General features: G+C 37.5%; 1 protein-coding gene and 1 long non-coding RNA gene across 2 annotated transcripts in view; one reads left to right on the top strand and one right to left on the bottom strand.

The window, feature by feature from the left end:
- The window catches only part of LOC136844363 (uncharacterized), a 263,377-nt gene extending 253,121 nt beyond the window's left edge, over nt 1-10,256 (bottom strand). Inside the window, exon 1 of the long non-coding RNA XR_010854833.1 lies at nt 10,121-10,256. This is a non-coding gene — a long non-coding RNA (uncharacterized lncRNA). The remainder of the gene's footprint in view (nt 1-10,120) is intronic.
- Nucleotides 10,257-14,364: 4,108 nt separating this feature from the next.
- EMC3 (ER membrane protein complex subunit 3) lies at nt 14,365-26,027 on the top strand. The gene is made up of 5 exons (XM_067113391.1): nt 14,365-14,568; nt 21,086-21,186; nt 23,002-23,154; nt 23,592-23,753; nt 24,788-26,027. The coding sequence occupies exons 2-5, from the start codon at nt 21,093-21,095 to the stop codon at nt 24,994-24,996; spliced, it is 618 nt and encodes a 205-aa protein (XP_066969492.1). The 5' UTR covers nt 14,365-14,568; nt 21,086-21,092; the 3' UTR covers nt 24,997-26,027.
- Nucleotides 26,028-26,379: the final 352 nt, after the last annotated feature.

Here is a 26,379-nt window from a genome sequence, read left to right as displayed (position 1 = left end):
GCTTATAACACATACTTTACCTCAGTGCCTTTGAGGAGGAAAATTGAATATGACTACTCACTGTTTGTGGGGCAAGAAGGGGGTAAAAACATAGATAAGTATAAGTAGGCCCACTAAGATTCCACAATATGCAGTAGCCTATCTGATTCAGTTCCCACTGTACCCTCAGTGGCTGCGTGGTTATGATGTTGGTCTAGCAAATCGCAAGGTCAGGATTCAAATCCTTAAGGTGGTGGTTGGCTTTATTATTATTATTATTATTATTATTATTATTATTATTATTATTATTATTATTATTATTAAATGTGTCTTACATTAGGCTACAGCTAAGGTATACCACTAACGATCAGTTATACCTGCAGTTATGCCTGCACGGTCGTCGGCCTGTGTAGGCAGAGCCAGTTTCCACTAACGTTCAGTTTTGCCTGCACAGGCATAATACGCAGGTATAACTGAACTAGTAATTGTATAAAGAGAACCATTCAATATATCTTTATTTCCATCAGGTTACCAGTATTCTTTCCCCTTCCTGAGCGATAACTGTGGCATCCAGATCGAAAATAACCAAGTCAAACCTCTCTACAAACATCTCATCAACGCCAAAATGCCCTCCATGGGATTTCTTGGAATTCCCTTCCAAATATGCCCCTTCCCATTCTTTGACTTCCAGGTGAGTAGTGTCATGATGGCAGAAAAAAGAACTCTAATATTATTAGTAATCTATTTTGCATAGTTATGTCACTTGCTTGAAAAGAAAGGGCAACTTGTCTGTGAATATTAAAAACCGAAAAAAATCGACACAAGCTTATAAAATTAGAAAAGCGTCCTTAGCCATCTAATTGTCAATTAAGTTTTCCTAAATGAAGAAAAATTTAGCATAAAACCACAAGCCCACAACACCTTTCCATTCTTTCCAGTCACGATTCTTCATGAAAGTCATGACAGGGGAACTAGTCCTTCCAGACCAAAGCCAGATGGAGGCCGAAATTGAAGAGGAAAGGGCAGGGAGACTAAACAGCGGCGTCCCCGCCAAGCACTTCCACAACATGAGCACGCTGCAGTGGCAGTACGCGAAAGACATGTCTCTTCTGGCGGGCTTGGAGTACACTGATCCCGTCATCGAGAAACTCTTCACTTATGTCAGACAGACGAGAAACGAGACACTGCTGACTTACAAAGAGGCGAAATATGTCATCACGGGACCAGAAACATTCGAGCGCTGTTAAGAACTAGGCCTATTGTGTATGGGTTCTTGCTCCTGGAGCAGTTGATAGGTACTAGGCCTATAATGTTTCATTCAAATACAAATCAAGAATAAGCCACCACGAGCATTCTTGGGAACATTTTAGCCCCAGCAACTGTAGCCAAGCTACATTTTATTTCTATCTAAGCGTCTCGCTGGTGTTGAAAGTACAAACATCCATAGTAATGGATCATCGAGTTTCAAAGGTCTTTAGTCAAGTGGTTCAGCATAATCCAATGATCATTCTTTTTTATTTTCAATTATTTATGAAATTATATGAAAACCTTGTTGTTCTGTCGGACTCATATGAGAAACATCATAGTCGTCTTCATATTACAACGTTGTCATCATTTTTACCTTTATATGATAATATAATCGATATATATATATATATATATATATATATATATATATATATATATATATATATATATATATATATATATATATATATCTCAAAGATATATATATTATATATATATTTTATATATATATATATAATATATATATATATATATATATATATATATATATATATATATATATACATATATATATATATATATATATATATATATATATATATATATCTCAAAGCTACCTAATTACTGTAATAAATAATTTTCAGTTATTTAGTTTTGAAATTATTAAACATTGTTTCTAAATCCTATTTTGAATAGAGAAAAATGGTCCAACTAGGCAGCATTGTGCCTTTAGAAAATCGAACTTCGAAGACCATTGTTTGTCCAGAATTAGGCACGGTTACATGTTATCTGATTATACATTAACAGACATAAAGCATATTGACACAAATATGCAATAGCAAGTTATACCGTAATGAGTTTCCGCCTTTCAAATTCTCCAATTCTGACCAGAATTCCCGCATGGCTTGAAACCTTCCAAAGTTCATCTTATAATTTACTGTGTTTCAGGAGAAGCGTGGCTACCTGGAAATGTATTGAAATTAAATAAAAATCTGGCTATTCTACTCACCTATTCCGAGGTACTAGTACTAAACATGGTGGAAGCGCCTGGAGACGCCATGTTTAGTACTAGCCCCTCGAGGAGCAAAGTATTATATACAGCCATTTCTATACTGAGTGGTCAACAAATTATGTTAATAAACGATGTCTTTGTGCGGGCCGTCTACTTTACATTTATCACGCTGTGTTTAGTACTAGCACCTCGGAGCAGGTGACGCGTAGATAACAAGCCAAAGTAGCACCACATTCGGAGCATAAAGCCCCGTACACACTATGCATCGTGATGCGCTCAGTGTTGAACGGATGTGTTGAAAAACCACTTTTTCAACACAAAGCCGCATCACCAACGTGTTGATGGGGCGGATCGATTTCAAAAGCCTGAGCAGTGATGCATCAGCAGTCGGAGGGGTAAGACATTCCGCTCAGCTCCTGCGCCAATGGCTCGATCACCACCACCAGCCAAACCCCTTGAATGGACAGGGACCAACACTCTACACTGTTGCATTTTCCAGCTTTAAACTGAGTATTTGGTGGCTGGGGTGCTTGGGAAGATAAATATATATATATATATATATATATATATATATATATATATATATATATATATATATATATATATATATATATATATATATATATGCATATATAATTATAAATATACATCTCTGAAAAGCTTATAGGTCACAAGTATTAAGTATTTTATGAATTACAGTACACAGTAGATGTTTGAATAATAAGTATGGCTAAAGGCATTTTGAAGAACCTTGACAAGGACGGGTAAAAGGAATATTTGCCCCTCCCTTAATCCATTAATCGCACTCTGTATATCCCTTTCAACTTTCTCTTCTCGAACATGTGACGCTTTACTGTCAAATCTGGCCGGAGAACAAGTGAGCAGTGTTGCAGTACAGTTTGGCCACTAGTAATTTTATTCAACACCACTACTGCATCACGTGGCTGATACATGATGCATAGTGTGTACCGGGCTTAACTATAAGGCTTTCGAAAAGTGTCACTTCCATCAAAAGTTTCATCAGCCATTATTATTAATTTCAAGTTAAAAAGGGATAATTATCATTATAAACCAGTACTAGTAGTAGCAGCATTACCAAGTTCAAAAGGTAGATATTTTGATAGTTTTGGTTGTTAATGGTGTAATGCGTATTTGCAAAGAACTCACTGATTTATAAATATCTGGCTATAGTGCCAAAAACTGGGGACTTTCAGCCATCAGCACTCAAGACAATCAAAACAAGGCTGTTGTTCATTATTAAATTGGCGCTATGTCAATACGGGCTCTTGCTCATAGAACAGCCCGTAAAAATAGAGGGAGCTGGAGTGGTTTGAAGGTAAGGAAGAAAAGAAGTGGGAACGGAGGTGGGGTAGAAGGCTAAAAAAAATGGATGCAGCTAGGTGACCTTTCAGCCCCATACACACTATGCATCATGATGCACGCAGTGTTGAACGGATGTGTTGAAAAACCACTTTTTCAACACGTAGCCGCACCACCAACGTGTTGATGGGCGGGAGCGATTTCAAAAGTCTGCTCAGTGATGCATCAGCAGTCAGAGTGGTAGGAAGTTCGCTCAGCCCCAGCGCCGATGCTTCAATCACCACCACCTGCCAAACCCCTTGAATGGACAAGGACCAAAACTCTACATTTTACTGAATTGCATTTTTATTCTGAGATCCATTTGCTCATTAACCTTATCTGCATTTACTTTCTTTCGGAAGTTATTTTTCCTGCTGAAGTCCTTACTCCCTTTCTTCTAATTTTCCTTACGAGACTTCTCTTTCTTTCTCTCACCTTCCTCCTGAGGACCTGACCTATCCTCCTGTGTTCCTGCACAGTCTTCCAATCTGTCTTGCAATTTCTTTTTCCACTGAGTTTCTCATATCCTCTTTTCACCACTCTTGTTCCCTCTTCCTAAACCTAAAGTCACTCACTGCCGACTTACTTTATCTTGAAAAAAAAGGTAGTAAGAAGCTCATTTTCTCTCTCAAAAGTATATTTGGTAAATATTTTTTCCTTGAAAATCGTTTTCTAATGAATTCCCTTTCCGAACATATTTCTACAGGCTCTTATCTCATGTACCTCAAGAGCTCTGCCTTCCCAGTATGCCATCTCTTTCTCATTTACCTATTTGTGCACTGGCATGCTCTAAAAACCTGCAATGCACAAATTCAAACTCAAGAAACTCTTGTACTCAAATTCTCTTTCAGTCCTGGCCCACACACATTCTCTATCAGAACTTTCCCTTTTGTCAGGCTCAACCTTACCCCCATACAATCTTCATACTAACACATAAGCACTCTTAATCCCTGCCCAGAGTTTCATTGATTCCAGAATCAATACAACTTCCCAAGCTGTACACTTTCAGCTATCCTCAACACACTGACCCTTTATCGTTACCATTCCCGCACAAAATGCCTTTTTTTCACTCTACCTCACTCAGTGCCAAACCAGGCAGCTTCCATTCTTAAACCCATCAGCTATCACACATTCCATATCTTCTGCACCGCATTAATATACATTTAAACCAGGAAGATGCATAGAAATACACGAAGTGGGGTTACAAACCCTATACCACGGCTGTTTTATGACTTTCACACTGTGCAGAGTAATGGGATGTTATTATTTTCTAGCCATTTAAGAGAACTGAGAAATGACGCTATTCGTCTCTTGTGGAGAACCTCATCTGCTATTAAAGGCATTTATTTTCACCACATCTATCGCGCGAGAACAAGTGAGCAGTGTTGCAGTACAGTGCACTACTGCATCACGTGGCTGATACATGATGCATAGTGTGTACGGGGCTTTACGGAAAGACTCTGGACGTCCGGGCACGGTCTACTGTAGGTCTAGACCGCGCGTCCGTGAGGAAACGCGATGGACTTCAGTACCACAATTATCACTGGTATGGGATCTTTCCTAGATAGTGAACGCCAAGGTTTTTTTTAACCCGGTATGTATCCACCTTTGCGGTGTGTTTAGTACAAGCCCGTTGGGGATTACCGTAAAAAAACAAACAAAAGACTGTAAATATCATAAAGATAATGAACCCCCCCCCAAAAAAAATATGTCTAGATAACGTCACTATCTAAGAAAGATCCCTGGTATGACTGCGCATTCTTCAGTTCAATAACATCTATTCAGGATAAGAAAGGTATGCGTCTCTCTCTCTCTCTCTCTCTCTCTCTCTCTCTCTCTCTCTCTCTCTCTCTCTCTCTCTCTCTCTCTCGTTACCTGGTGGTTTTGGGGGAGCCCTCGAAGTGTCCAACAACAAAATAGCTAAATAAAGCTTGGTTTTTACACAAATAGTGCTCTAATGTTTGGATTTACATACCTTTCCACTTAAAGTACGATAAAATTATATTTGTTTTTGGTAAAGTTAAGATAACTTTGATTAAGTTCTGATTGTAATGCTATTAAAAATGTAAAATATTGTATATTTTCTCTAATAAAAGATAAAAAAAAAATATACGTGTATAATCATTTACAGGCAGACAGCGAAACCAGACATTTCACGAACATCAGGCAGATAGCGAAATGCACTTAGGGACATTTGATTCCCCAATGGGCTAGTATAAACACGGCGAAATTTGACCCGCCAGGGGATAGTACTAAACACGGCCGAACAGTGTGAGTCACTGTTTCGCCATGTTTAGTACTAGCCCCTGGGGGGGGATCAAATGTCACTAAATACATTTCGCTATCTGCCTGAAATTTCCGGCAGTTCGTGAAATGCCTGGTTTCGCTATCTGCCTGTAGTATATATACACTGAAGATTCAACAGAGGTTAAAAAAAAGGCAATACCATTATTACTGGTAAGCAACGAACAAGTGGGTGATTTTATGCACACCATAAACATTCAGTCTGCTCGCGCCAACGATTGGTGATAACTAAATCTGCTTCCTAGGATAATTTTTTTTTTTTTTTTTTTTTTTTTTTTTTTTTTTTTTTTACATCAGCCTAAACAGCTCAAGTTATCAGTCTGAACTCTGCTTTACAGCTGTCCAAAAACACATTTTTAACAGATTTTCTGTGCACCGAAGGTTCAATCGAATAAGGTTCGTTTTTCACGGTCAAGATTTATGAAAAGGGAACCAAAGGCGACTAGAAAACCTTAGCTTCATAGAAACTAGGGGGGCAGGGGCGGGGATGGGAGAGGAGGATTCGCAAGCAACAGAGCCAACTCTAAATCTGAAAGAAAAGGCCAGCTGCCCTCCCGCAAGGATGGAAGCTAACCAGACTAGGAAAACAGATAGGTGCCTAAGTTCTTGAGTTCTGTAGTCAAAATGAGTTCGGGACGATTAGGCCGTGCTATTTTCTGCCGTGAACCTGTTAGGCCATCACAACTTTAAGCTACATGAAGTTTAGGCCGTAAGACATGGCGGAAGCTCCTTGGGACGCCGTGTTTAGTACTAGCACCTCGGGGATCAGAAAGTATTATATATATATACCCATTTCGGCCGTTTGCCAGTTTGGATGTTACGGCCTAAATGACTTCCGGCCAAAACGACCAGGATCGGGTTTCCCAGACCATTACCAGGGTTCCCCAGATCATTAGTAGGTTACCAGGGTTTCCCAGACCATTGTCAGGGTTTCCGCAAGAAATCGTGAAATCAATGTGTATAGTACTAATGACGGTGACCTGAATATTCACAACTCGAAGAGCAACGGTAGATTCTATATGATTTATATTACACAATTTCTTACCTATATATATATATATATATATATATATATATATATATATATATATATATATATATATATATATATATATATATATATATAATGTAAGAAATTGTGTAATATCAATCATATAGAATCTAATATATATATATATATATATATATATAATATTCAGGTATATATAATGTAAGAAATTGTGTAATATCAATCATATAGAATCTACCGTTGTACTATACACATTGATTTCACGATTTGCGGAAACCCTGGTAATGGTCTGGGAAACCCTGGTAAATGGTCTGGGAAACCCTGGTAATGGTCTGGGAAACCCTGGTAATAATGCTCTGGGGAACTGGGAAACCCTGGTAATGGTCTGGGAAACCCTGGTGGGAAACCCTGGTAATGGTCTGGGAAACCCTGGTAACCTACTAATGCTCTGGGGAACCCTGGTAATGGTCTGGGAAACCCTGGTAACCTGGTAATGGTCTAGGAAACCCTGGTAATAATGATCTGGGAAACCCTGGTAATGGTCTGGGAAACCCTGGTAACCTGGTAATGGTCTAGGAAACCCTGGTAATAATGATCTGGGAAACCCTGGTAATGGTCTGGGAAACCCTGGTAATGGTCTGGGAAATCCTGGTAATAATGACCTGGAAATATATATATATATATATATGCTCTATATATATATATATATATATATATATATATATATATATATATATATACATATATATATATATACATATATATATATATATGTGTGTGTGTGTGGGTGTGGTTCCCTGGAATATGGAAAATTGTTTCGAGGGTCCTTGAAGCTATAAAGGTTAGGAATCAACGCCGCAGAAATTTATTATCATGGCTTGCTGTGTATAATGGTGGATTTCCGGTTTTAAATGTCAACTTCAATTTTATTTTTCTAATAAAAGTACTTTGGTAGTTATTCCTATAATCACCTTCCACAGTATTCTAAATTCATCGCTAATAATCAAAATGAAACAAGTAAAAAATGCGCTGAAATTTCTTCGGCGCAATCGAGTTTTCCGGACAGCCGCTACAGCGTATAATCAAGGCCACCGAAAACAGATCTATCTTTCGGTGGTCTCGGTATAATGCTGTATGAGCCGCGGCCCATGAAGCTTGACCACGGGCCGGTGGTGGCCTATCCTATGTCGCTGCAGAAGCACGATTAAGGCTAACTCTAACATTAAATAAAATAAAAACTACTGAGGCAATTGGGCTGCAATATGGTATGTTTGATGACTGGAGGGTGGATGATCAACATACCAATTTGCAGCCCTCTAGCCTCAGTAGTTTTTAAGATCTGAGGGCGGACAGAAAAAGTGTCGACGGACTGACAGAGCCGGCACAATAGTTTTCTTTTACAGAAAACTGATTCTTTTACTGAAACCTAAACGAGCAAGTTAGCAACTGAGATCCATACCCGATCAATACGTGTTTGCAAATTTCACAATCAAAAATAAAATTTCCACTTTTCGGCAAATTTGTTGGTTATGACAAAATATAAATGAGTGGGTCCTGCTGGCAGCACTCAGCTGTGGGTGTTGGGGGTTCAGTTTAAAGAAACTTTCAGGAAATGGTTGGTACTGGTAATTCGACGGTTTAGGCGATATGGATGTTTGAAATGTAGTTTGTATCACCTCATGCGGTGCACTGCACGCATCACTTAAGGTTCTTTGCAGCGTCCCTTCGGCCCCTGGCTGCAACCCCTTTCGTTCCTTTTACTGTACCTCCTTTTATATTCTCTTCCTTTCATCTTACTTTCCACCAATTGATTCGTAATGCAACAGTTTTGAGGCTTTTCTCCTGTTACACCTTTCAAACCTTTTCCTGTTAATTTCCGTTTCAGCGCTGAATGATCTCATGGGTCCCAGTGCTTGGTCTTTGGCCTAAACTCTATATTCCAATTCCAGTCCAAACAAGGGTGGTCAAAACCATTTAGTTCATAAAAAATACATAAAAAATCGTAAAGAAGTTAAGCAAATCTAGTCAATTTAACATGAATAAATACGAACAGCGCTTACATTCTAAGTAAATAAAGTAAAACATATTATGTCCCTTTAAGCAAATATTAACTAACGGTTTTCAATGACTAGGCTTGTTAGGTGTTGAGGGTCATTTCCAAAACTTCATGGGGTTCATTAACATACTCCGGGGTATCTAAATGGGCACGTGGGCAGCTCATAGGTTGTATAGCTTCATGAAAATGATTTAGTGGTCAGTTTCTGCTTGGTCTGATATGGATATACATCAGTTCTATTAATCAACACAAAATGCACTTGTTCTAAGAACCATACATCTGTTTTTAACTAGACCATTAGTGTATTAATGGCTGAAAGTATGACACTCTACTGTTAATTCCATTACACAGAAAACTAATAAAGTATTTTTCATCCCAATTCGATTTTGTTGTTAATGACAGCAAAGGGGTTGGGACACTACACGAATATTACAATGTTTTTTCCCTGCTAACACTACCATTTGACGTTTGCAGTCACGTAGAATTATGGGATTCCTGGCGACACGTGAACCCATGGACACGCTTAACAATTAAAGTACAGAATCCTTGTAACACAAAATATTACGGTACCCCCTGTAACATTTACTTGCCGAAACCGCTGTTACACGAAAAAAAAAAGCACGAAGCCCGGAAATACTTTAGTTACAGCCCCAGCAATCATAAAAATTACTTGAACACTGCAACACGAAAATTCACGGAACCCTGTAACGCTGAGGGCTACTGAACCTAGATGACCAGCCGCCGGGCTACACGAAAACTGATCCAGATTAAGTTTCTGAATGGTATTTTATATGCTGTAGACAAAGAAACTTCCAATATCTGTAGTAGGCCTATGCTAGGCTACTTTTGTACTTTTTAATATCGTGTCTTTCCCCTCAAAAATATTCAAGCTCGTAAGTTTTTGTCTCCCTTACACATGAAGCAACAACAAAAAGTTTTTTGAATATTAGAAAAAGGAAGCCTAGATAACAATCCTTTCAACACCAGTATTGCCAACGCCTAAATTTTTATAGAACGGGGTCGTATATAGGTCATTTGCACAAACCAGGTTAATATTTCCCTAATGTATTCCTCTGACTGTGACACCGACACTTCCCAAAAACTTTAACGTCATTGGAGATGTTTCCAAGAGTAAATTAAGATCTTAGCTTACCTTTTGGCTAACTGCGGAACGCTAACAAGAGGCCTTACTGCCTGTCCTTAACCATCTTCACATTTCAGCGCGCGATCAGATTCATCGTCCTCAGAATAATCGGAATGCATTCTATGAAAGTCAGTATTCACAATAACAGAACTCGATACGCGATAAAGCAACCCGCACACCACGGTCTATGCCAGGCACGACAGAGGTAAACTTCGACCGCAGGAGGCGAGGCAGCCACAAGCACAAACAACTGCAAACAACTCTCTTGACTTTGGTCAAGAAGCACTTCCTCCTCTTCTTCTTCCTTTTGTCAGTGAAACACCTGCCTTCTGTACAGCGTTGTCAGGAGAGTTGTAAATTTTCACCTTTTAAAAAAGATAAATATGCAACAGAGTGCAGAAAATAAAAATACGGTAATTAAGTCAAATGGTATTAGCACTGTGGAGTGTATCGCCATAACCTGCCTCCTTTTCAAAGGAAATTTGCTAATGTTCTTCAAGTCTGTGCGGACATTGTCCATTTTGCGTGTGATGACTTCATCTCCATACCTCCTCTTAAGCTAAGAATGGTGTACCTCTAATTGGAGGTACATCATTCTAACACATTGAATTCAAGTCCTCCTAACTGAACAACGCATGATGTGACTCGGAGAAAGTTAAGTATAGCTTAGTTTAACCAGACCAACTGAGCTGATTAACAGCTCTCCTAGGGCTGGCCCGAACGATTAGACTTATTTTACGTGGCTAAGAACCAGTTGGTTACCTAGCAACGGGACCTACAGCTTATTGTGGAATCCGAACCACATTATACCGAGAAATGAATTTCTGTCACCAGAAATAAATTCCTCTAATTCTTCATTGGTCGGTCGGTGATTCGAACGCGGGCCCTGCAGAGTGCTAGCCGAGAACGGAACCGACCAGTCCAACGAAGAACTTGTGACTCAGGGAGAGATCTAGATATTTAGGATATTTCCATGTCTTGACACGACACACACGCACACACACACACACACACAGGTTGCAAGCTCTGTAACTTTTTTTCACCTTGACCAGGCTACACCCCTCCTCATTCAGCTAACTACAAGGTACATAATTCACTGCTTAATAGCGGAGGTGTTTCTCGTTGGGCGAGTGGGTTCCGTTCTCAGCTAGCACTCTGCTGGCCGCGAGTTCGAATCTCCGACCGGCCAATGAAGACTAAGAGGAATATATTTCTGCTGATAGAAATTCACTTCTCGCTATAATGTGGTTCGGATTCCACAATATGCCGTAGGTCCCGTTGCTAGTTAACCAATTGGTTCTTAGCCACGTAAAATAAAGTCTACACATAACATCTTTCTTCCCCTTTCATATCTTTCCGGAAAATATTCTCGGTTTGATGCAATTAATACCGACCTGAATAGTATCGGAGTGGAGTAGAAAAAAAAGACTTGGTTTGGTTCGATACTTCCAAAAGTGGTTTCCTTCCTCCTTTTGTTAACAAATACTTATTTTACTTTTCCTATACATGATATCTGAGTATTTGAGAATGAAGGACCATCAGTGTTCCACGCGTACAAATGAATATTATTTATTGACACCTTCAAGGAGATTTGCGTCATGAGATTAAGTCAACTTCCAGAAATGTGGAAATTCTTTTAGATACCGCATGCTTCTACTACTCCATAAAGCAGCGGCTTTAGAGTGGTATTTTTGTAATTTGTATTATTCTGGTACTGGTATATGTGGAGGTTCTGTACACCTCATTCATCTTAACTGAGTTAATGGTGGACCTAGCAGTTACTTTCAGTTTATTTCCTGAAGAGCTGGGAGTGGGAAAGACCTTGGTGAATTTTCTCTTTTTCAAAAATATATTCAGATACCTTTTTACCAAAACGCGTACCTTTTTTATTAGTCATGAAGTATTAATCCAAATGCCCGCAAATCGGGCAGTATGATATTCCAGATAGTTATGAAAGTGCAAATTGTAGCAGCTACAACCCCACCCCCATCCTTGCAGTCTCTCTCTGAGGTTGACGAAAAATCCAGACTTGTTCAAACTGGTGTTAGTCATAATGTTGACAGAGTCAATATCAAGGATTTATTCTGTGCACAAAATTTTGACATTACCCAAAGACTGAGATATGGAATCCATTCTCATTACTCTTCGCATTCCACAGCGTAGGATAGACAATGTATTTAAGAGATATATCTTTAATGAAAAGAGACAATTTCTTAAGACTCAAAAATTCAAACTTGTTGATTTGCCGTTTTAAAAACTTAGATGTTCCAATTTTTTTAAGCACGAAGAGAAATATGTTTTATACAATATCCCAGACAGACAGACGGAAGTTGCTTAGATCGTTACTGATATGGAAGAAATGCTCTCTCGCTCTACCCTTGTAACTTGGGGCGTAGAACTTAAAGCTCACAAGTGGACTGCCAGTGCTAGAATCCCGAACTTAACCAGGAGAACGTACGGGCGCGTTCCCTAAAAATCCAACGTGACTCTGACAGTTGTTAAGCGACTGTTGTGGGTCTCAGCAAGCGTGTGTGTGTGTGTGTGTGTGTGTGTGTGTGCGTATATGAGAGAGAGAAGTAGGCGTTAGTGTTCAGTGCTCCGTGACTCTGAGTCCTCGAAGAGGCCAATCCTCACCCCACTTGGGTGAAACCATACTGTATATTCATAAGAACAAAAATAATAATAATAAAAGATCGAATTGCCTTCTTGTCCCACTCAACCGAAGACGCTCTATGACGACCTACAAATTCATTCGACAAATACTTTAGCAGATATTCAGAGAGTCATACAGCCTACTGCACGTTAATTGTCAAATGCACACTGTCATAACACTCAGAAAATGAGAGTTTTCAATTTTTTCTTTAAAGACTTGATATTTTCATGTCTCCTAATATCAAGAAGGAACCATTTGTACACTGTTTACGGGCTACTCTAAGACCAAGAGCCCGTGCTGGCACAAGGCCAGCTAAATCTGAAACAACAACTGTACACTGTGTACAGTCATAGGACTAGACATGTGAAGGTTCTAAAATCGACATCTTGATTACCCGAGAGCATACAGTAGATAGCTAGCCTTGTGTACCTCCATTCCTTGCCTTCATTCTGCAATGAAAATCTTTTAACTGCTGTTGAATACAAAACTCTCGACAGCTTGATGAGTTATAACACATATTCTAATCATTGGAAAAATAAAGTCCGCAGTAGTATGTATGTACGAGTATATTGCTTTGTACAGGAAGGTTTCGCCAACTTGATCAGTTGGCTGAAGACGCCAACAGATCAAACTGGCGAAAGCTTCCTCTATATAGCAATATACTCGTACATACATACTACTGCGGACTTTATTTTTCCACTTAAGATCAAGTGATGATGTCAGATAACTATTCTAATCATTATTCTAGCTTGCAGCTCTTTGCGGATATTATTTTACAGATTCCTAAGTTGTATCTTTAGGTAGCTTATGATACACAGAGTTAATACTACAATCAATTACAAGTGTCTTCATAGAGCACTCATCAAGATATTTTTAACAAGGGTGACATTTCTTAGATGAAACCAGTATCCCTTGCACAGTGGTCAGTTACAGTACAGCGGTACACCTATAGTAGGTCACGCACTGTACCAGTAATCTGGACTAGACTATTATAAACATTCATCTCAATGTCACCAAGGTTGCCTACGTTGTTTTTCTTCCCCATCAACATAGTTTTGTTTCTGTCGTTAAATGCCATCCATTTAGTAACACTAGTAAAATCATGATTTACTTTTTCATTTGTATTCGTGATCCCGCTTCTGGAGAAATAAAAATGGGTGCCATCTAAAAATAGCTTAATTTTTTTTCTCGTGCCTCTCTTTTACAAGTCACAAGCCAGTCATTCTATACAAAATTGGAATGTACTTAACAAGGGTCCTCCTTTTCTTAATCTGTCATAAAACGAGTATGAGTGCCCAATTTGTACACAGTACTTTCAAAATACTCAAAATCTTGTATCAGTGGCACTGAATTGCCCAATTTGTACACAGTACTTTCAAAATACTCAAAATCTTGTATCAATGGCACTGAATTGCTTCCTCGGCTCCAGCGCTGGGTCATTTGGCATAAATTTCATATAATCATTCATTCATTCATGCATCTGCATCAAAAGAAACGAAGTATAGTGAAATTTTGATTGAATATTTGAATAGTTGCCATTTTTGTATGACCATAATCTTCGTTATTTGCAATTCACTCCTCATTCTAGATTTTAAATCTCATGTCTGTGATTCGCCAATGAATGACAGTCCAACATCATCTCCGATAGTAAACCATGGCAGGAGTTATTGCTGGATTCGGATATAAGAATATGGGTGTTTTTACCCATTGTGCTAATCACATTTCTGTGCGGAATAGTCAGACATTATGTTAGCGTTCTCATATCAACGCAAAAGAAAGTAGATCTGCAGCAAGTGCAAGACAGGTGAGTGGGATGGATCAACGTAGGGTACCTTACGGTAGTTAAGACTCATTTCTGTTTCCTACTATGGTAGTTAGGATCCATTTATGTTTCCTACTACGGTAGTTAGGGTCCATTTCTGTGTGTCCTACGGTAGTTAGGATCTATTTCTGTTTCCTACCACGGTAGTTAGGATCCATTTCTGTTTCCTACTACGGTAGTTAGGGTCCATTTCTGTGTGTCCTACGGTAGTTAGGATCTATTTCTTTTTCCTACCACGGTAGTTAGGATCCATTTAGATCCATTTTCCTACTACGGTAGTTAGGGTCCATTTCTGTGTGCCCTACGGTAGTTAGGATCCATTTCTTTTCCTACCACGGTAGTTAGGATCCATTTCTGTTTCCTACTATGGTTAGTTTTAGGGTCCATTTCTGTGTGTCCTACGATAGTTAGGATCCATTTCTTTTTCCTACCATGTAGTTAGGATCCATTTCTGTTTCCTACTACGGTAGTTAGGATCCATTTCTGTTTCCTACTAGGGTAGTTAGGATCCATTTCTGTTTCCTACTACGGTAGTTAGGATCCATTTCTGTTTCCTACTATGGTAGTTAGGATCCATTTCTGTTTCCTACTAGGATAGTTAGGATCCATTTCTGTTTGTCTACTACGGTAGTTAGGATCCATTTCTGTTTTCCTACTACGGTAGTTAGGATCCATTTCTGTTTGTTCTATGATGTAGTTAGGATCCATTTCTGTTTCCTACTACGGTAGTTAGGATCCATTTCTGTTTCCTACTAGGGTAGTTAGGATCCATTTCTGTTTCCTACTACAGTAGTTAGGATCCATGTTTCCTACTACGGTAGTTAGGATCCTTTCCTGTGTGTCCTACGGTAGTTAGGATCCATTCCTGTGTGTCCTATGGTAGTTAGGATCCATTTCTGTTTCCTACGGTAGTTAGGATCCATTCCTGTTGTGTCCTACGGTAGTTAGGATCTATTTGTTTCCTACGGTGGTTAGGATCCATTCCATTGTGTCCTACGGTAGTTAGGATCCATCCCTGTGTCCTGCAGTAATTAAACCCGTTTCTGTTTGTCCAATGCTAGACTAGTTAGGATCCATTCCTGTGTGTTACGTTAATTAGGCTAGGACATGTTTCTGCATCCTACAGTAGTTGGGATCCCTTCCTGTGTCCTGCAGTAGTTAGGACTCATTCCTGTGTGTCTTACGTTAATTAGGACCCATTTTTTTGTCCTGTATTTAGGAGCCATTCCTGTGTGTCCTACAGTAGTTAGGCCCCGTTCCTGCATGTTCTATGGTAGTTAGGATCCATTCCTGTGTGCCCTGTGGTTGTGAGGACTCATTTCTGTGTGTCCTATAATAGTTGGGAACCATTCCTGTGTGTCCTACAGTAGTTGGGACCCATTTCTGTGTGTCCTACAGTAGGTAGTTAGGATCCATTCCTGTGTGTCCTACTGTAGATAAAACCCTGTTCAATGTGTTTCATCGCTAATCCTAGGCTAGGCTTAGGTGGTGTGGCTAGCCAAATATGTAAGATATTTGCCTATTATAGGGTTACTTGGAATTGAAAAAAAAATTGGTAGGACCTGGGCCCTCTTGTGATAGTGCAGCTCACCTAGTAATTCCCCTCAGAAGAAAACCAGGTAATCCTACCAAACATAGGAAAGCTCGAATGGCTGGAAGAGAAGTAGGTAGTTTGGTATTAGGGAACTGTGATAGATTCATTTCATGACAGATCGGCTACGCTCCTTTGGTAAATGAGTTTTTAGGCGATGAAACCAAGAGCAGGTGAATAACACTTATAGGAATGGTTTAAAATGCATAAACAATAAGATTAAGGTACCAGTCTGGTAATTTTAAGATATTGTAATTAAATTTTTTTACTGAACTACAGTTGTGAAAGCTGCAGCACAGATGAGATAACTTGAAAAATTTACTGAAATGATGTGGGAAATTTACCTTTTTTTGTTTTAAGTTTTTAGTACCAGCCCCTCGGTGATTAACACGAAAACCTAAACAACAGACAGTAAATTTTTCTCACCATTTCAGTAAATTTTTCAAGTTATCTCACCTGTACGTGTACTGCATCATATACACCCTTTTAATATGTTCAGTTAGAAAATTTCATAAATAAATAATATCTCAGTGTAGAGTTCTTCCACAGAATTACCCCAATCTGAAACATACATGGCTGAGAACAGGTTGACCATCACTAATCCGGCAATCAGTAGTCCGAACAATCAGTAATCCGCACAAATTTCGGCCAGAGTAATTTCCAATGTTTCCGCACTGATTTTCAAAATTTCCCGGGTCGCTGCGCTAACTCGCTTGCTGGTTGCTTCGAAGTGTGCTGCATCAACAAACTGGTAGCCTAGCCTACATTATACTGAACTCTATTCACATATTAACAGTATTATACAAACATCAACATAACAAATGTGCATCTTTTTCGTGGATCTTTTAAAAGTTATGCTTTACTACGTTGTTTCCAATTGTATTATAAATTAAGATCAATGTTTTGTTTTGGGAACAGTATTGCAGTGTTTATTTCTGCATTTAAGTAAAGCGCTTTTTTAAGTAAATTAATATGGATACTTTAATTTGGGAAGGATATTTTTCGTTTACGAAGTGTTTTTAAGTTGAAATAAGTTAAATAGGTAGAAATTAATTTAGTGATACATGACGTTTGGAATCGCGGCTGGCTGTTTTAGGGGCATGGTTTTTTTTTTTTTTTTTGAGTAAAAAAACCAAGATTCTGTTAAGCTATTTTCTGATTTGATTTCATCATAAAATTTATCTTTTATTGCGTGAAAACAGTAGTAATTTGTGTTCTTTCATGCCCAGTAGTTTTGATTAAAATACATACTCTCAGTTTTATTTACGGTCGAGTTTCATTTTGCCGATGCACACGATAATTTAAGTCATTATTAGCTTGAATATTGTTTTCTCAGCTTCAGCTACACCTGCAGCTTAACCTGTAGCAATATTTCCTGCCGATCTTTTCTCCAAAGTAACAAGGGTATAGTGTAAAAAATATATCATCTTATTGTACAGTACACGTCACTTGTAACATAACTACAGTAATTGTGTATTACCGTACAATGGTTGAAATACAAGTACAACAGTTGTTATCCAATACGATTATTAGCAAAACAACAGTTTCCCGTTTGGTTGTTTATGGTTGTATGCATTTACGCAAGAGTATAACGTTACTAACAATACTTTTATCATTCTCTTTTACTTTTTTAACTAGCAGATGGAATAAAGAGATGGAGGAAAAGAAGTTGGTCTATTGTATGTTGGTCTCTCGCTGCCTGCGCTGCTGTGAAATCTAAAAATATTTCCTAAATATTTTCGTATCAGTATTAATTGCTAACCCCATCATAAACTCGAAATATATCTCATTATCGAGTTCGAGCACTACCTGTATTTGATAATTGTCTTTTCCCAATCCAAACATGAGGTGCTTAGCTACTGTGTTTCGTGTATTCTAGCCTAATAAATCAATCCGGCAAAGTGGCTAATCTAGGCTAGGACCTGTTTCTGCATAGTTGGATGGTCAACCTGTATTTCTATCAATCATAAAACATTAGATTATCAAAGAGAAATATGTAACAAGGCCATCATACTTAAGAAGGTCCTGAACCAAACTCAACTTAGGACACTGGGTCCTTACTTGATTAAGGCCATCCCTTCCCTGCCTAACCTGACCTAGATTGCTGAAAGTCTTAGAGTGAATCCATAGATGCAGCCTAACCTTACGTTACCTCCCCTAACTTAACTAATGCCTATGTGACATTGTGTCTGGAACTGTACTCTAATCATTGATGCCATTTGGCACCATCTTCTTCCTCCTTTTCTGTTTATGAATTTGTAGGACCCAAGGGTCCCTTGCCCATGAAACCACATCAATCCATGTTAGAGAGGTCATAGGACTCATTCAAGAGCACAATGGTCATGGGGAAGTGGCCAGGGCAGCTCCTTATACCTTGTCCTTCGTTGAGCATGCCTCCAGTTTGGCCCTGGAGGCTTCACTGCCATTTCAGTTGCTTGGGTTCTGTTTGCGTAGGGCACTCCTGAGGAGGTTGATGCTTTGATTTCCCAATTGTAGAACTCGCCTCCTGTTGTTCTTCCAAGCTTGCCTGTGATGTGTCAGCAGAAGCACTACACCCTAGAGGGCTTGAGCTCCCCCGACACAGATGGACTTGTCAGTCTCCTCTAGGAATGCTTTTATGCAGGAGGGATCCCCTTCTAGGCTGCCAAGTGTGAGCCATGGAGAGGGTTACCATGGCGTCATTCCAAACATCACCATGTTTATAGTGGTTCAACGCGATAGCAGCCTTTGCCTTTTCTTGTGTGTCTTACAAAGATCAGGTGAAGTTTTGGAGGCTGTCAGTGTGGGGAAAGGACATTGACCTTCCTCTCACATCAGTTCCCAAATCTGGTCTTGAAACACTTGTGTGCTCTCTTCAGCTGTTCTGGAGGCAAATTTCAACCAAGGTGGGTCTCTCTCTTTGGAATAGGTTGACACTGGGTACCTCCTGACTTTTCAAAAAGGAAAGTTGAGAATCAACATTCTAACAATCGGGACAACTTATTTACTGTACAGTTTTCTGAGCACCAGGAAGTCTTCATCCTTAGTGATGGACTAGTTACACAGCTTCAGTGATGGAATCAGCTTTCACTGTAGCTGTGGTGTACAGTAGATATATAAAAGATACCAGGTTTTTATACCAAGGGAAAATGCATATTATCCTGAATTTGCAATTTTCCTTTTATGCTTGTGGAAGAACCTACAAAAATTAATAATAAACATAGGTATGGGTAATTCTGTAGAAGAGTTTCACATCGAATTTTCCATATTAGGGTTTAAAAAACACAAATAATAATCGTTTTGATTTATATAGAAGTACATTATGTAAAATTATGTAAAAATATGAAGAATCCCCTTAAAATCCTCCAGTAAGGTTGATTAACCCATTTACAAACCCAGAACCTACAAAAATCAGCTACCACAGAAAGAAATGGTGGTTTTTTCTGAGGGGAACTATGAAATCTAGTGAAATGCAGGGTTGCATCCTAACCTAAGGTTTTGGGTCTTACCAAACCAAGGGCAAACCCCCCTTAATCTGACCTAGGGTGTTAGTAATCATAGAGTGAAATATAGGGATGAATACTAACCTAACCTAAGGCATATTACTCTACCTGCCAGCAGGGGTTTGTAAAACCATATCCACTTCCCCTTAACTAGTTACCTAGGACTCAGTGCATTTAAGAAACAATATTTTGTTGACTGCACACTTTGATTGTTTTCTGTCCTTGACTTATTTCTGCTGTGATTCTTCAATTATTGCCAGGTAAACGATATTGTGAAATAAGCTAAAGCAACAATTTTCAACATTAATATTTGTCAAATTTCTCAGAATACATCAAAAGCTATTGGAAAACCCCATTCACATTTGAAATCACAGCTTCCTTAGTATATAATCACTTTTTTTTTTTAGAAATTCCACGCACAAATATGATGTTCTTCACATTTATTTTCAAAATTGTCAAACTCATACCCAGAAAGGATCAGAAAAATGTATGTATGTTTATCCATTTGAAGCACTTTCGTATTAAGTAAGCTTAATTTTTTCAGAGCATCTATACATCCAAATTTTTTATAAGTGGGCATTATCTTTCCATCAAAACTGAATCAGGGTTTTGACAATATAACTCTAGTTGCTTATTATTCATGCATTCAAACTTATAACATTATTATACTACTTAAAGTAGTCTTCACAAACTAATAATGTATACAAATAACTGGCAAAGACATACCCATCCCTTTCCAGCCTAAAAAACAGAAAATATTCTTATGCTTTTCACCAATGATGAAAGCATTTGGTGAGACTTTGATAGATCGTTTTATGGTAAACAAGTTAAAACTAGCCCTGATTCATCACAACCCCAATGACTTGCTATCACACACTGTAAAGGAATGGAGTGCAGGCAAGAAATTTCTCAAACTGTCTTTTTGTTAGGTTAAACAAAGGAGAATTCATACAGTAGTACAATGTAGCTGGTATAGTCTGGTAAAATTTAAATGTAACGGATAACCAGAATAATGAAAGATAACAACAAAAAATAAGTCATTATCCTTCATCCATCACCATTACAAAATTACATCCTGGCAAGAAATTTATTCACCATATAATATAAATACTCTGCTATTATTCTAATTACTGTACTGTACTGTTTTTCGTAAGTTCAGATGGTCAGTGCAATTGTTTTCTTTCCTCATCATATGACTCGAGTAATGGTTTTTCGAATGTTTTGCCAGCAGTTGAGGAAATACTCATGAGAGTAGAATGTGCTGAAAAGATTGTGTAATAAATCCTGTACATAGCTTTAAAGTACAGTACATTGAATAATAACCAAACAATATTCACCAAGTGTATACTCTTTATACTTTTTATAACAATTGTCATGCCTCCTTTAGTCCATGTAATTGTTGCGCTGTATTATATCTGCTTTCCAGCCAAGCCATGATAAGAGCAAGAATGTTGCGGGAGAATGGAAAGTACCTCCCAAAGCAGTCTTTCCTGATGAGAAGACACTTTTTCAATAATGAAGAATCAGGTAAGTACTGCATTATCATCTTAATGTCGTACTCGTTGAGTCTGCAGTATGTTTGTTTGAAATAGAAAACCATTGTTTACAATATTCATCTGTTGATAACTTAAAAACAAGTGTTGATGTATTATTTGAATGTTTGGGGATACATATAAAGTAACACTGAAACATAATGGACTTCTGTACTTATCAGCTACTTTATTACCATTATTTTTTGCTTGTTACCATTTTAGATGTCATACATTTCTAAATAAATCTCATAAATTGAATGTAATATTTAAAGTACAGGTTAGTTTAGGTTGGAAGCTTTGTACATTTGCTTTTAGCTGTAAGATATGTATCTGGAAAATACCAAAATACAGGCTATAGTACGGGGTCTTTGTTCCTTAAAACTTTATTACTTAAAACTTTATTACCTAACAGAAAGCCCAACCACAAAGTGTCTTGTTAAGTTTAGGTGCTCCTGTATTAGACATGCCTGTATGTGGGCAGCATTTCTTGACAATTACTGTCAAAATAGGACAGGATTGCCTTTAATACTGACATCATTACAAGCACCCCAGACTTTCCAGAGCACAGTATTGTGTTATCTACAGTCCCTCCAAAGAAGCATTTTCACTCTCATTTTTTGTTTACTTGTCAGTATGGTGATGTAGGTTGACTAATGCAAAATCCTGCTTTTCACGTGTTACCCTCGCCTCAGCAGGGTAAAGTATCTCATGATATGGAGAAGCAAATATTACCTGTGGCTGTACCATGATTTTTTATTTTTTATTTAGCAGGTCAGTAACAGTTACACACTTAATTGTGTAACCACTGATAATACCACATACAGTGTTAGCATTACTGAGGGACTCCAAAATAAGTAGTAGCTTTTACAGTGTCTAGCTCAAACTTACATAGGTATAAAATTCTAAATTCAGTGTAAGTGTCATTATTGGGAAATACATCATGAATGAATCAATAAATAATTGAAATAAACTGTTTTGGAAATAAAGCTAGACTTACTGTACATTTATTGAGTAAATACTAGAATTAGCATATAGTATAGTTATTTCATCAAGGTATGGGATTAGTACCATCATAAAATGTTATTCTGTTCATTCATGACTAAAACCTGATTGTATTTTACAACAGTCTTTTAAATATGAGTACTGTATCTCTTGTGCCAATTGGAAATGGTTGTTGAAGCTTGGTAACTTGGATATGAATTGGTGACCAGCAGGTAAATGGCCAGTTATTACCCACTCATCTGTTGGTAACTCATCACTTGGGATTTACAGTATACCTTACTTTTGACTCTCCAGGGCACTGGTTTGCTTTGGGAAGACATTAAAATATAGGAGTCCTTGCAATTTACTCATAACAACGGTATGTAGTGTAAACAATCAGATATCTTGGGACTGGTCTGTTTTGATTTTCAATGGGCATGTTTTTCATTTGATCATGCAGAATTTTCTTATTTACATACTTCCTGATGTGGAAAAGTACGTACACAAAAAAATTCATCATCCTACCCAGATAATTTTGGTGTATTTACAAAATGCAGATTTTTATTTTTTGGCATTATCTCAAAACATTTTAATAAAGGAGTTACACTGTCAGCCTACTTCTTATTACCACGTATTTGTCTCTGTAGCCAAAGGTAAAAGTGGGAGCAAGCTGACAGGTGAGTGGGTAGCCCCCATGCCCATGTACTTTCAACAGTAAAACAAGGAACTAATTGTGGATGTTCATTAAAACCAAATAATTTTTGTCAGTGTGTTCTTAATTCTTTGTATAAGAAATTTTAAATTAAGATTTTGTTTATTTTTTTTTTAGGTTACCTGAAAAATGTGAAAAGACCAGCAGCACCACAGCCTATGACTGACCCCAACATGATGGTAGAAATGCTTAAAGGACAGCTGACAAATGTTGTACCTATGATTGCCATTGGTGGTTGGATTAACTGGACTTTTTCTGGGTTTGTGACCAGTAAGTAGAATTGTCGCCATGTAGGGAGTGGTGTATTTTAAGGGGTCAAGGAAAATGCTGTTTATGCAGTTTTAGAGATTGTAGTATCATTAATTTATTTATTGTTTTGATAAAAGTAACTTCTTTTTATCATATTTTTCATAAGGAATAACTTAGCAGCCTGTACATTTCATCGGAGAAAATCTTTTTTATAGTAGTATTGATGCAGTGATATTTACCAATACATAAATATTACTTATATATTTGATCAACAAAGCATATTAGGAACTGAAAGGTTCAATGACCCAGGACAGGATCATTCTCAAGGTATATGAACAATCACACTGCTACCATGTTGTACATTTTTTTCAGGAAATGTGTATGAATATACAACTAATCTTTTGCAATATATAAAAACCTTCACTGTGTTTTATGATGAAATCTTGAAAACCTTTCAGCAAAGGTGCCATTCCCACTCACTCTACGATTCAAGCCCATGTTGCAAAGAGGAATTGAGTTAGTGTCCTTGGATGCATCATGGGTGTCGTCAGCTTCGTGGTATTTCCTGAATGTATTTGGATTGAGGTCAATCTATACCCTTGTACTTGGAGAAAATAATGGTAATGTTGGATTGAAAGAATATTTACCTTTAAATGTAAAATGTTTCATCACAAACCCATCCTTTTTATGGAGCCCCAATGTCTGAATGTCCCTTGGTGTGTATTCTTCTCATATATGTAGACAAAAGGAGCAAAATAGCTATAAGCAACTGTTCACACATGCACCTTTGACCCATTGGTAGTAAGTAACCATCATCCTGTTTCCCAGCATCTGATGGGTTTGTGATAAACCAGATGAAGTTTTTATACTTTTAAGTATTTTTTTTCTTGCAAACACATGTATCATATACAGTGAACACTTCACATCCGTGTGTGTGTCAAGGCCCACAACAGTTGCTTGTAGCTATGTAGCCTAATATGTCTGCAAAAATTAAAAGATGTGTGGGGAAAATTGAATTGCGAATGAGGGCTGTTCTGTGAATGATGGGTTTGTATGAAAAATGTTTTGGTAGCATATTTAGTCAGTGAATCTTATGAGGTTGCACGTGTTTATTGTTTCAGTTTTGTTAAAAGACTTAATAATGTCTTGTATGAATTTATCAGCAACAGAGCACTTCATATCTACACTGAGATTAATGATAATGTTTCCAAGCATATCTTCAGTATAAACTTGTTAACATGCTAAAGCATTGGCTTGCCAACATCTCATTGAACCTCTTTCAACCACCATATTTTACTTATAATTGCTGTGCAAATAAAAGCCATTTTTATTAGTGACTTTTGATATAGTTTTCTGTATTTACTTGTGAACCGCAAATCAAAGCATAGTTTGCCGTTTAAGCTGATGAATTCAGAAAACTAATGAAATAAATTACTACAGGTCTTCGATTACATAGTCACATTTATGTTTTGTTTGATATTCCCTAAAAATCTACTAAAATTAGGTTATATGATACATTGAAAATACTATAATAAACCATTTCCTTGTTGATTCAAGATATCCCAGTACAATTCTTGACTAAATCATCTTTCAATAATAGATTTTAAATTTAATATAAATGTATTGGCAATGAAATTTCTGTTTTCTCTTTCAGCGGCTGATCAGGCCCGTATTATGGAAGAGCAGATGTCAGGAGCTGCCATGAACATGCCTCAAGATCCAAAAGCCGCTTTCAAAGCTGAGTGGGAAGCTTTAGAAATAGCTGAACATAAGTGGGCTTTGAAAGATGTGGAAAGTGACATCCTTCAGAAGGCAGAAGTTGATCTTTTGTTTGATCTGCAGTCGTATTCAAATGCATCTTGAGCTAAAATTTCTTCCCAAAGATTTCCAGTGTAACTAAGAAAGTGGGAGTGATAAGGTATCAGTAATATAAGTCCCATTTTATTTCTTTCAAGTTACAACAAAATTCTTTCTGTAACATTTTATGTGATGTATTTATTGAAACAGCCATATTCTTTTATCTCAGGTTTATGTAATGGATGTTCTTCCTGATGGGAAGAACTCACTGTACCGTAATTGTCATCTCTTTTAAATTGACTTGAGTTCTTTGTGTTATTTCTAAAGTATTGCTCTAAAATGCAGGTCATATCATCCTGGTGTGAACATAATTGGTTCTTACTCATTGGATAATTGCTTTCTTTTTGCTGATATAGTGCCAGTTTGGACAAGCAACCTTAGTTTTTTTTTGCTTAAGTATGCCAAGTGGACACTTAACTCTTTTGTCGCATATTGTTTTTGATAGGATTTTTCGTAGTATGATTGAAGGGCCCGCATTCCTTGGGGAATGGAAAACACAATTTATTACAGATTGGATAATAAGTTGATAGAGTAATTGTTGTGTGACTTAACAGGTTAATTATCACATTTTAAGTCTCTTGGTTTGCAGTATTGTTATATCACTGCTTAGGACAAGATAAGCAGTATTAAAATATGAGGCTGATTAAGATATAGAAGTTGAAATTACTTATGGAAGTATTTGCAATATGGAATGGGGTCAAAATAAGAACTTAGTTTTTCAAGTTATGCCTTTGTACTTTTATTTGTTTCTTTTGCAGTTTGTTGTAAAGTTGATAAGATTCTTTAGAATTTATTTACAGCTTCCAAGTGTGAATGTCTGGATATGAATGTTATAATTATTGAAAAATAATTGAAAGAAACAGAAAATTGGAAAGGTATTTTTGAAATTATCAAATATTAGTACTCTTTTATCAACAGGTTCAGAAAGTAAGATTTTGCTTAGCCAAGAACTTTTTTCATAAGTCGAATTCCCTAAAAGAAGCAGCATTTTATGTAAAATATTCTGTTATACTAAATCAAATAAATGTTGTACAGTATTATCAGTTTTTCTTGGTTACCCCGGTGCTTTATGGGGATGGGCGCTCCTTTTGAGATTGATTGGTTTGTGAAAATACATGGAATTAATATTTGATAAGCTAAATTTGTTTTAAAATCAGTGTTCCATTGATGATTTTCCAACATCTGAAAATATAACCTTCAGCTGTACATTTGACTTGTGTTTATGACCACCAGAGAACTTCAGATACCTGCTTCTCATTTCCTTATTGTCTTATGAATTTTCTTCGAATGCTCGCTGCCTCTGTTTTCATTTTCCATTTGGAATTTTTCATTCCCTTTATGATTTCTCAATGCCTCCTCTGTCTTATAAGACTCTTCAGTTTGCGCAGG

This window comes from Macrobrachium rosenbergii, chromosome 12 (assembly GCF_040412425.1).
Source record: "Macrobrachium rosenbergii isolate ZJJX-2024 chromosome 12, ASM4041242v1, whole genome shotgun sequence".
NCBI lineage: Eukaryota > Metazoa > Arthropoda > Malacostraca > Decapoda > Palaemonidae > Macrobrachium > Macrobrachium rosenbergii.
Note: the sequence above shows the minus strand (reverse complement) of the source record. Positions and strands in the feature narration are given on the sequence as shown.